Here is a 12,749-nt window from a genome sequence, read left to right on the forward strand (position 1 = left end):
TTGGAGACCCGGGATGGAGTCCCACATTGGGCTCCCTGCATGGAGCCTGCTTCTCTCACTACCTGTGTCTCTGCCTCTCACTCTCTCTCTCTGTGTCTCTCATGAATAAATAAATAAAACATTAAAAAAAAATAAGACTACCAATGACTCATAACAAAATACACCTGTTCCTTGCCCTGCCCCTCCTCAGTCTTCAACTTTAGAAGGCTTTTTAACTCTTTCAGTTATTCCTTTTGGCATTTAAAAATATCCATATTTCTAAAAAGGAAGAGTGTGCTGCTTTATTTTGAGTCATTTATTTTAAACATCTACTGACTCTGTTATATTAGTAGTTAGTATTTACATGATTATGTTTATGCAAATATTAGTCATAACTCAGCAGTTTTTTCTTTTGTTTTTCCTAAAGTTAATAATTATGTTTGTTTTTTATGTATTTGGATTTTATAGCTCTTAATCATTCTTCCCACACCTTTCAATAACCTTTAAATAAATTTTCCCACATCGTCAATCACATTAAATAATTGATCAGTTCTGACTTTTTTGGAAACATTCCTCCTAAAGAGCACTATTTTTTTTAGGACTTAGTGCTCTCTGAGTTGCTACAGGACTGTCAACTGGACCTTACTTTGCTGTTATCCTTGAGATTTCCTTTGTCTTTTTTCAGGGTTAGATTTTCTGTTTCTTGATTCCTAGATTCTCATGTTTCTTGTTGTATTCCTTGTTTTATTGGAGTATTTCTTTCTATAGTTTTAGCAGATTAAAAAGCTGGTACTACAGTAATGGGCATGGATGATTATAGTCTTCAGTGGATTTCACATCTTTCATTTTTCTTGATCTACTCTCATTTTGGTGGAAATCCTCTAGTGGATTCCTCAGAAAGGATGGATAGCAAGTAAACTTTATTAAATTCTCCATTCTGAAAATATAACTATTTTAGCTTTACTCTTAATACTGTTCAGAAACATTTCTGAAATTAGCCATTAGTCATTTAATCCCTCTGTTTTCTCTTTCTCTCTGGAATTTTGTTATTAGATATTGAATATCTTAGACTGACCATATAAGTTTTCTTTTTCTTTGCTTTGTTATCTCAATGTCTTTTTGTTCTTTCTGGGAAATTTCTGCAGCTTTATCTTTCTATCTCTAGTTTGCTATCAAGATTTTAATTTCCAAGGTTCATTTTTGTCCTTTGAACATTCATTTTTTAGAAAGATTTTATTTATTTATTTGAGAGAGAGTGTGCAGGCAGGAGTACGAACGAGGGGAGGAGCAGGGAGACAGGGAGAGAAAGAGAGAATCTCAAGCAGAGTCAGCACTAAGCACAGAGCCAGATACAGGACTTTATCTCATGACCCTGAGATCATGACCTGAGCCAAAATCAAGAGTCAGACGTTCAGGATGCCTGGGTGGCTCAGCAGTTGAGCATCTGCCTTTGGCTAAAGGTGTGATCCCAGGGTCCTGGGATTGAGTCCCACATTGGGCTCCCTGCATGGAGCCTGCTTCTCCCTCTGCCTATGTCTCTGCCTCCCTCTCTCTGTGTCTCTCAAGAATAAATAAATAAAATCTTTAAAAAAAAAAAAAGGCAGATGCTTAACTAACTGAGCCATCCAGATGTCCCTGAATATTCATTTTAAAAACATAATATGCTATTGTTTCATGGGTTGTAAATCTGTGTCCTTCAGGTTGCTTTTCTTTTTTGTGTGTGGTCTCTATCCTGCACATTCGAGGTGTTTCTCAGGGCACCTGGGTGGTTCAGTGGTTGAGTGTCTGCCTTGGGCTCAGATCGTGATCCCCCGGGGTCTTGGGATCGAGTCCCACATCAGGCTCCCCTCAGGGAACCTGCTTCTCCCTCTGCCTATGTCTCTGCCTCTCTCTGTTTCTCTCATGAATAAATAATTTTTTAAAAAAATTTTTTTTAAGTTTTAGAGGTGTTTCTCAGTTGTATAGTTCTTGGTTGTAGATTCTTATTTGGGGACAAAAAAGGTGCTTGACAGCTTGGATTATATAGGTGAGACTTACTAACTTTGAGCAATAATATAGAATGATGTTGGTGGGCCCTTTATTGGGGAATTCCTCATGTAAGTGTCCTTAGGTTTTTCCTCTTCTGCTGGCAGGATTCCTCAGAGAATATTCTTCCAATCTCCTGCATGAAATTCCTGGAGCTAGAGGCTGGAAGATAGCTGAGCAGATTCTCAATATCTGGCTATTTTCAGGACGGTACTATTTTTAGAATATAGTACCCATGTTCTTGTCAACTGGTCAGTCCACAATGCAGACTTTCCATCTTACCCTTTCTAGAGATTAACTTCTGGATTTTTTTCTGGGGATGGGAAGAAGTGAGCAGGCAGGGAGGAGAATCTATTTCTCAACTAGCTTTTACTCTATTCTGCTTATTTTAGCACTACTATCCATCCTCAGTTCCAGATCCTTTCGTAGATTTCTGCAGTATCATCAGATTGGTTCTCAGCTTTCCTCACTGTTGGTTTAGAGTTCATCTTTATTAGTTCTGCTAAGTTAGTTTCCACTTGTCTGTCTACTTAATAATTTCCAAAAATGACATGTTACTATCCCTTCTCTCATTCTGTGTGATTTGTAGATTTAGTATTTTTATCTTTTTGTTTACTTATTTTTTAAGGAAGCTCTTTACCGAGCATCGGACTCAAACTCACAACCCTGAGATCAGGAGTTAGGTGCTCTACCAACTAAGCCAGCCAGCAGCCCCAGTATATTAGTGTATTTATTTATTTATTAGATTTGTGTTTTTTAAAAAGATTTCTTTACTACAGCTTTAGTGGGATATGAGGAGAGAGTAAACTTAGAATGTGTGTTTAATGTACCATCTTAACCTGGAAATTACGAAGTTTATATTAATAAGGACTGTTGTGGTTGTAAGTAATAGAAACCCAATTCAAACTAGCTTAAGGGAGAAAAGTTATTGGCTCTAGAAGGTGGGAAGAGTAGCTTACAGCATTGAAGGAAGAACTGCGTGAACCAGGACTTTTAACTTCTGGTCCTATCAAACTAGAACTGTCAGTATCACCAGGATACCATAAAAGCTGTATGTGTATATCTGATCAGTTTTATGAGTGCATGGTTTTATTTTACAGATAGATTCTTATCCTATGCAGAAAAGCTGACTGCTCACAGCCTGAATTTATATCTTCCCTCTTTCCTAACTTCATTGGAAAGAGAGTCTTTTTTTCCTTATATCTAAATATAAATATAAGGGAAAGATTCTTACTGATTTGGCTTTGGTCACTTGAGTACCCCTAATCCAGATGGAATGGGGGAGGAGTTTTCTAGAAGAAAAGGGATACTTTTACCAGAACAAGGGGAATAAGATGGCATAGGGTAGACAAGAAAGTAATAGGTCCTGTAATCCCCTATTATAAGCCTTATACATTTTCATGGTTACAAACAATGTTGCATTGATATCTATAGGATAAATTTCTCTAGTGGAATTGCTGGTCAGTTGTATTTTTATTATTGACAGATGTTGTGATATTGACCATCAAAAAGGTTGTATTAATGTATATTCCCAACAGTTGTTTGAGAGTTCCATTTCCCCATACCCTTGCCACATTGGGTATTATTAATCTTTTTTCTAATATATAGGTGAGAAGTGGTATCTCATTATTTTAATTTGTATTTTTTTTCTTTTGTAAGGATTTTATTTGTTTATTCATGACGCTACACAGAGAGACAAGAGAGAGAGGCAGAGACACAGGCAGAGGGAGAAGCAGGCTCCATGCAGGGAGCCTAACGTGGGACTTAATCCCGGGTCTCTAGGACCACGCCCTGAGCTGAAGGCGGTGCTAAACTGCTGAGCCACCCAGGCTGCCCTAATTTGTATTTTTTAATTATTAAAAAATGTTTAACATCTTTTTTTCGCCATTTGGATTTCTTTTTCTGTGAACTGCTTTCATTATTTTTAAAATTTTCTTTTGGATTATTAGCCTTTTCTTTGTTTACCTTTTTCCTTTTTTAACTCATTGATTTTTGAGAACTTCTTGTTCACTAAATAAATTAGCCCTTTGTTTTAATTCTTTCATTGTGGTAAAATATATATCACATAAAATTTACCATTGTAAGTATTAAGTGTATTAAATACATTCACATTCTTGTGCAACCATCACTACTGTCCATCTCAGAAGTTTCTCATCTTCCCCTATTAAAACTTTGTACCCACTGAACACTAACTTCTTTTCTTCCTTCCCCCAGCCCCTGGTAATTACCATTCTACCTTCTGTCTCTGTGAATTGAACTACTCTAATTAACTCCTATAAGTGGAATCATGTGTGTCTGGTTTATTTCACTTAGCATAAAGTCTCAACCCTTTGTTTTTATATGTAGTTTGATAGCTTATTGAGTCTTGCAGTAATTGATGATATTTTAAGTTGCTTACCTACTTGCCTTTTTCTTTTTTTAAAACTCATTTCATTACCATTTATTTTATCTCCTAGTATCTCGAAAAAGGAAAGCCAAGAACTGGGAGGATGAAGACTTTTATGATAGTGATGATGACACATTTCTTGATCGGACTGGCCTTGTTGAAAAGAAGCGTCTGAACCGAATGAAAAAGGCTGGGAAGATTGATGAGAAGCCAGAGACCTTTGAATCACTGGCAAGTTTTACTTATAGAAATAGCTGTGGTAGTTCAATTTTTATATAAGATATTATTTAAGTTTGTTTTAAAATTTTAATTTTTAAAGCAATAGCATTGAAATCTGGTAGTGAAGTATAACTTTCTTGATCTGTCAATTTGTTAGTAATAACCAGTCTTATCCAGGTTGGAAAAAAGTTTGGCTTGCTGCTAGCCTCTGTCTACCTCTAGGTAGATACTGATTTATTAATGAAACTTCTTTGAATATGATTAACAGCATATCCAAAAAGAAAGGAAAATTCAGACATTCTGAAGTGAAATCAACTTTAGACTTTTGGCAGTCAAGAATTGTGAAAGGAATTTTGAGGAGTATACTTTATTAATAGTCTTAAACAGTATATCCTTTATGAAATCGTCATAAGATGGCATGTGTTTTCACTATATTAAGTAGTATTGAGAGCTTTAAAACATTACCTAACATCTATTTTTTTGATTCACCAATGAAAACAAATGCCTTGAGTTCTTTCTTTTGAGTAACATCAAGTCTATATTCTGTACAATCAGTTTAATTATGAATTAATTCAGAAATTAATTCAAATTAAACACATGAAAAATGTTAGCTCCATAAAATTCAGATTTAAGTGGATTTCTGAATTAATCCTCTTAAACAAACAAAAAAAATCCTTTTAAACCTTGTAACAATAGTGAAAATAGGAGGAAGACAGGAAAGCTACCATATTTTGAGAGAAGAAAAACATTTGTTCACCCTGTTAATTTGGGTATTACAGGTTGCAAAATTAAATGATGCTGAAAAGGAACTCTCTGAAATTTCTGAGAAACTGAAAGCCTCAAGCAAAGGTAAGTTAATGACCTATTAAACAAATATGTATTGGGCGTCTATCATAGGTACTATACGCTATATGCTTGTCAGCACTGAGGCTAATAAGATATACAAAATATGGAGCCTTTCTTTTTTTTAATTTTTTTTAAAGATTTTTATTTATGTATTCATGAGAGACACAGAGAGAAAGAGAGGCAGAGACACAGGCAGAGGGAGAAGCAGTCTCCATGCTGGGAGCCCAATGTGAGACTCGATCCCGGGACTCCAGGATCATGTCACCTGGGCGGAAGGCAGGCGCTAAACCGCTGAGCCACTCAGGTGTCCCTGGAGCCTTTCTAAGGAGCAACATAGCATCGTTGAATGAGAAAGAACATTATAAATTATTTGGTTTAAGCTCTTTATGTAATAGATGATGAAAATGAAGCCCATTGAGGCAAAGTGATATCCCAAGGTCTTCAAGTTATCACCTGTTTTCTTATTCCTAATATGAATAATGTCCTCTATCCAGCTTTATGTTAGTGGATTTTTTTTAAAAGGATTTATTTATTTGAGAGAGAGAGTAGAGCGGGCAGAGGGAGAGAGAATCTTAAGTAGACTCCTTCCTGAGTGTGGAGCCTGACATGGGATCATGACCTGATCTAAAATCCAGAGTTGGATGCTTAACCTGTTGAGCCACCCAGGTGCCCTTATTAGTGACTTTTCTATGGAAACTTTGGCTGAATTTTAAAATATTTGAGGCCATTTTTCTGAACATGTATTATCCTTTCTTGGACAGCTCTATCAGAGTCACCATCTCAGGACTCTTTAGATGCATTCATGTCAGAAATGAAATCAGGGAGTGCATTGGATGGTGTGTCCCGGAAGAAACTTCACCTGAGAACTTTTGAACTTAGGAAAGAACAACAGAGACTTAAAGGGTTGATAAAAATTGTAAAACCAGCAGAGATTCCAGAGCTGAAAAAGTAAGTCTTCATTATAATTAAAATTTTAAGAAGGCATGTTTGAATACATAACATTTTGAATTATATCATTGTTTTCTTACATAATCATTACAGAATAGAAATAGAATGTAAGAGGGCCTTTAAAGCACAGGAGACAGTGATTTCAGAGTCAAAACCCATTTCATTTATGAAATATAGACTGCTATGGAATTTTTAGAGAAAACTCTATTGATTCTTGTTTCATTGGAAGACTCTGAATTTTTTACTTAATCTTTTAATGCAGAGTAAACTTCTTTAAAGAGCAACATGCACAAAAGACTAGTATCCCTAATATATAAAGACCTTTGAATAAGTAGACAACCATCTAGCAAAGAGAAAAATGGGAAAGGGGTATTAACTGACAGGCCACTGAGAAAGAAATAAACATAGCTCTTAACTATGTAAAAAAAGTGCTCAATCTTGCTCATAAGGGAAATACAAATATAATAATGTAATATTTTTTAATCTATGATTTTATCTTATTTTTTATTTTTTAAAGATTTTACTTATTTATTCATGAGACACACAGAGAGGGGGGAGAGAGAGAGAGAGGCAGAGACACAGGCAGAGGGAGAAGCAGGCTCCATGCAGGGAGCCGGACATGGGACTCGATCCCAGGTCTCCAGGATCACGCCCTCGGCCGAAGGCAGCGTTAAACTGCTGAGCCACCTGGGCTGCCCTAACCTATGATTTTAAAACCCCAGAGGAAATAAAAGTACAAATTGTCATTTTAGCACTTGATTTGTCATTCCTAAGAACCGGTTGATAACTTTAATATATTTAGATACTGTGTAAAAATTATATTTTTTATTTATTTATTTGAGAGCGAGAACACAAGGCAGGGGATGAGCAGAGGGAGAGGGACAAGCAGACTCTGCTGAGGACCTAGCCCTGATAACAGGGCTCAGTCCCATAACCCCGATATCACGACCTGAGCTGAAATCAAGAGCCAGATGCCCAATGGACTGAGCCACCCAGGTGCCCCCCTATATTTAAATACTTTAAAGTGGACTTTCTTCCTTTAAAATGGGGGAAGGCATAATCCCCTAAAGTTGATTTTATTGGTTAACTTTGATTTTTGTGGAAATTATTGGAAGAAATTAACCTAAGTCCATTTGCAGAAATCTAGAAAATTTTTGAGTAATTTGTAAATAGGATTTTGGGAATAGTTTTTCCCAGACTCAGCTTGTATTTGTGAATGTATGAATGTATACATGGTGTGTGTGTGTATACGTGTGTGAGAGAGAATAAGATCCAAACTTTCAACTTGACAGTATTTTCAAATTTTGTTCTATGTGGTCTCAACAAATTTTGAAAATGTTGAGTAGGTTGTTGTGGAAATGAGCAATTCCCAATGAGCACAATCCAGGTAGACATCTCAAAAACTGGGTATTGCCTGGGTGGGATCACTCATTTATGAAGATAATTAACTCTGGAAAGTTTCTTATTTTCTTTAAAATTGTGCTGTCCTATATAGCACCCAATAGTCTCCTGTGACATTAAAATTAAATGAAATTTAAAATTGAGTTCTTTAATCAAGTAGTCACATTTCAAGTTCTCAGTAGCCACATTGTAGCTAGTAGCTTCTGTATTGGACAGTGTAGAAGTAGAACATTTCCATTATTGCAGAAAGTTCTGTTGGACAGTGCTGCTTTAAGTAGGCTCCATGTTGGGCGTGGAGCCCAATTTGGGTCTCAACTCACCATCCTGAGATCCAGACCAGAGTTGGGATCAAAAGCTGGCCACTTTTGATGACTGAGCCACCAAGTGCCCCATGGACAGTGCGGCTTTAGATTGTGTACGCATTTAGGCAGCCCCTTTCCCATATACAAAAAGCCTATAACTTGATGCTAGGGACATTGCATAGATAAGTATCTAGATATTAGAAGGTACCTTTTTTTTTAATAGAGATGTTTTTGGAGCCCTTGATCATCTGTACAGAAAATTAATCCCCAAATTACTAGCAGGTTTTTAAAAGATGTATGTATAGTTTGGATATTTCATACAGTGATTCCTAGGTCAGTCCACAAAAGTCTATGACCCAAGTAGTATTTCATTTACTAATAGTAAGGAGGGGAGTTAGCACTAAAGTTAGACTCCCTGGCTTTCATTCTTAGTTCTTTTCATTCTCAGCTCTTTGGGCATTTTGAGGCAAGTTATTTCTTTGACCTTTGCTTCCTTCAGCTGTAAATTAGAAGTACTAGTGATGTTGAAAGATGACATGAATAGAGGTGTCTGGGTGGCTCAGTCAGTTGGGCATCCTACTCCTGGTTTTGGCTTGGGTCAGCATCTCAGGGTCATGGGATCGAGCCCCACGTCAGGCTCTGTGCTTAGCAGCAAGTCTGCTTGGGATTCTCTCTCCCTCTGCCCCTCTCGCATTCATGGTGCTCTCTCTCTCTTTTTTTCTAATAAAATAAAATCTTTTAAAAAAAAGGAAGATAACATGAATAGCACTTGACAAAGTGCTGGCATGTATGTATTATTATTGTCATCATTGTCCCATTTTGCTTATACCTAGCAGCTATTTATAACATTGTGTTTATGGAGAAAGGATAAAAACTCCCAAGACATAGAACGGGTGAACATTAACATTGAGTTTTAATTCTAACTCCAAAATCGTTTCCCTTGGTAAGTCATCCCTGTGAGGGAGGGTATGCCAGCTTCCTCCAGAGCCTCCCTTCATGCTGTCTGCGTGTCTGCTTAGTTTCTCCTCCCTTTCCTACATTAGATCTGTCCTTTAGATGTGTATACCTTCTCTTTCCTCTTCTGACTTGAGGGTTGAACTTCCAAACTTTCTATCTAACATTTTTCCCGCCTGACCCAAGTAGCTGTTGATTGCGATCCCATCTTCTGTCTTTTCATATCCTTGGGGTGTCTTTGCTCATCCTCCAGACCAGCCAAGCTATTTAATAGAGCTGAAAAATATCTGTGTTGTTCTTGACTTTGTCTTTGTATGCCAGAATCTTCCTGAAGCCTTTGAAGAGGGCCTGTGAAGGATAGTATTTGTCAAAGAGTCTTTAGGCAGGCAGAATTCTTCTGGTGGCCTTAGCAAGGCAATGGGTGTGTCTGTGGTGGAGAGCACGGGGCTAAGGCTACGCTCAGGAACACTGCTGAGGGGATAGGACTTAGGTAGAAGAAGGCAGTAGTGGGATATGGGGCTTTAGCATGGAACAGCAAGGTCAATTTCTCATATGGGTCCCTGTGTGTCCAGAGTGCCATCTCGATCCCTGTATTCCAGAATGCAGGCCTGTCCTTCCCTCTCTCTCCTCATGCTATCTCGCCTACTCTCTGAGTGTCTGATCAACTCAACTGCTATCCGTTTTGTTTTTGCTCATTTCTTGTTTCCCTCTGCTCTTTCCTAATTTCTACAATCTCTTGTTTTTGCTCTTTTTCAGCTTTACCCTAGTGGGCTCAGCTATTAGAACTCTCTTTGGCAAAAAAAAAAAAAAAAAAAGAATTCTCTTTGGCCATTGAGAATGGTGACAAGCTCATTAGTTGTAAGGTCTCTCATATGTCTTTGTCATTACTTATCACGCAGTGTAGCTCCTACACACACTTTTTTTTTTTTTTTTTAAACTTCTGTGATCAGAGCTTTTGTGTGTGGTTATAAGTTTGAACTCCAGGTAAGTAAGACACTATGAGTCCTCTTGAGAGGTTGGTGGAAAATAGGGCTTTACACCATGGACTCATCCTGCCACTCGGTGGCAAGGAATGGGGTCTTGCCCCTTTGTCAATGACCTTTGTAGTCAGTATCATTTTATGAAGGTGAAGTCGTGGCATGTTACAACTTACTAAAGTCAGACCCTCATCTTGCTCTGAATAGCCCTGTCTGTGAGAGTCAGCATTCAGATTCTCTTGGCCTTTCCCATTTGTATGCTTAGATGTTCATTTTTTGGAAATTTTTGTTTTGCCAAAAGTTTGTCATCGTCCAGGGTGTTTTTAGATAAAATCTTGGCCTTGCCAGAATAGATATGTATAACTGTTCTTTCTTCTTAGGACTGAAAGTCAGACAGCAGATGTGGAAAACAAAGCTAAAAAGCTTACATTGCCTCTTTTTGGTGCCATGAAAGGAGGAAGCAAATTCAAATTAAAAACGGGAACAGTAGGGGTAAGTTGTGGGTCATGGTGTTAAACTTTTAGCTCTCAAGTCAGTTTGCATGTAACTGATAGGTACACTGACCATCAATTTATTAATTAGTGATAAATGTTGCGTTTAAGAGGTGTTTCTTGGGATCCCTGGGTGGCGCAGCGGTTTGGCGCCTGCCTTTGGCCCAGGGCGCGGTCCTGGAGACCCGGGATCGAATCCCACATCGGGCTCCCGGTGCATGGAGCCTGCTTCTCACTTTGCCTGTGTCTCTGCCTCTCTCTCTCTCTCTGTGACTATCATAAATAAATAAAAATTAAAAAAAAAAAAAGAGGTGTTTCTTTTCCTAGTGAGTGGATGTTGTGGCATTTAGACTCTGCTAACATATATGAGTCACATAGTCCCTGCACCTGGCCCTGCCATATGATGTTCCGTACTTCATTTAATCCCTCTAACACTTCCTGATGTGTGGGAATTATAACCTTTCACAGGTGAGGAAACAGGGTCAGAGAGGTTAAATATGAGATCACATCATCATTAAGTGACTAGACCGGCAGTCAGATCCAGGTCCACTGTTTCTTGAGTTTTATCATCTTTCTATTATCCTCTAACACTTCACTGGTGAATATTTTTGCTTTATGTACATCACTTTTCAGAGATTCAGCTTTTAAAAGATCTTCATCACCTAAAGAGCTGAACCTTATGTATTAGTGTGTGAGGGCTGCCCTAACCAAACCACAGACTGGGTGGCCTAAATGACAGAAATTTATTTTCTCACAGTTCTGGAGGCTGGAAGTCCCAGATCAGCATGCCAGCAGGTTTGGTTTTCCCTGAGGTCTCTTTCCTTGGCTGGAAGATGGTTGCCCTCTTCCTGCATCTTCTGTGCACTTGTACCTCTTAGAAGAACACCAGTCATCTTGGATTAGGGCCCCACCCTAACGCTTTTTTTCAACGTACCCCTTTAAAGAGTTTATCTCTAAATATGGTTACCTTCTGAGGTACTGGGGATTGGAACTTCATGAATTTTGTGGGGCCAGAATTCAGCCCCAAGCACCTTGAATTAGGGCAAACTGCCCCCTGGTGGCAGAGGCCTGAAGTCGCAGGTTGACCTGAGATGCAGGCTTTTCTGTGAAGGTGGAGGAAGGGAGGTACTTGTGTTTTAATTAGAGGAAAAAGTCTTTACTAAAAAGCTCTCTTGGGCAGCCCCGGTGGCCCAGTGTTTTAGCGCCGCCTTCAGCCCGGGGTGTGATCCTGGAGACCTGGGATCAAGTCCCACATCGGGCTGCCTGCATGGAGCCTGCTTCTCCCCCTGCCTGTGTCTCTGCCTCTCTATCTCTATCTACTGTCATAAATAAATTTTAAAAATCTTTAAAAAAATCAAATAAATAAATAAATAAATAAAAAGCTCTCTTTAAGGTTTACTGAATTAAATCCTATATTTAAAAAATGAAAAAAAAAGATGCGTTCAGTATATACTTTGGTACTTTTTCTCTATTCCTTAAGCTCCAATCAAATTTTTCTAATAAAAGGTCTTTTAGAATACTTGGCTTTATTCCTTAAGAAATGTCTTTAGGGGAAAAAAAAAAGAAATGTCTTTAGGGGATGCCTTGGTGGTGCAATCTGTTGAGCATCCAACTCTTGGTTTCAACTCAAGTCATGATCTCGGTTGTGAGATCAAGCCCCAGCATCAGGTTCTGTGCTCAGTGCAGAGTCTGCCTGAGAGTCTCTCCCTCTCCCTCCTGCTCTTTCTCTTCCTGTCTCTTTCTCTCTGTTTATCTCTCTCTAAAATAAATAAATAAATCTTAAAAAGAAAAAGAAATGTCTTCACAATCTGTTTTACTGATTGACATGTCTTATTTCTTTGAAATTGTGTCAAATCTAAAATGAAAAAGCTCCACAAATAATCTGTTTCTTAAAGATGTGTGTCTGATTTTCTTCTGCAAAATTTTGTGATGAATTAAGATCCTTTAACACCATGAGGGGTAACAGGACAGAATTCTTGCAGCTGACATTCACCTGCAATAAATGTTTTTGTTCCCTACAAGCTGTTTTAAGTGTTCTGTACTTAATATTCTTTTGACCCTAGAAACTTATAGACCTGTGTGTTAAGGGTCCATAGATGGATAAAATTTCACATGCAAGTCCTACTTCTGGCAGACTTCTGCAGGGTTCATCAACCTAGAGAGGTTAGATATACACATTTAGCTTAACCTCCTTAAAGAGATTTGTTTCTTTGTTATTATT

At 38.1% G+C, this 12,749-nt stretch overlaps 1 protein-coding gene across 3 annotated transcripts in view; it reads left to right on the plus strand.

Annotated features, from left to right (window-relative positions):
• SLC4A1AP (solute carrier family 4 member 1 adaptor protein) overlaps positions 1–12,749 on the plus strand; it is an 80,649-nt gene that overhangs the window by 5,866 nt on the left and 62,034 nt on the right. For all 3 annotated transcript variants that reach the window (XR_008664708.1, XM_055327089.1, XM_055327088.1), the window contains exons 6-9: positions 4,461–4,621; positions 5,389–5,458; positions 6,217–6,403; positions 10,418–10,529. Coding sequence is in view for 2 of the 3 variants with exons in the window: in XM_055327089.1 (XP_055183064.1) it covers positions 4,461–4,621; positions 5,389–5,458; positions 6,217–6,403; positions 10,418–10,529 (530 nt within the window). In the remaining variant the exon portion in view is untranslated. The remainder of the gene's footprint in view (positions 1–4,460; positions 4,622–5,388; positions 5,459–6,216; positions 6,404–10,417; positions 10,530–12,749) is intronic.

This window comes from Nyctereutes procyonoides, unplaced genomic scaffold (genome assembly GCF_905146905.1).
Source record: "Nyctereutes procyonoides isolate TBG_1078 unplaced genomic scaffold, NYPRO_anot_genome, whole genome shotgun sequence".
In the NCBI taxonomy this organism is placed as follows: Eukaryota; Metazoa; Chordata; class Mammalia; order Carnivora; family Canidae; genus Nyctereutes; species Nyctereutes procyonoides.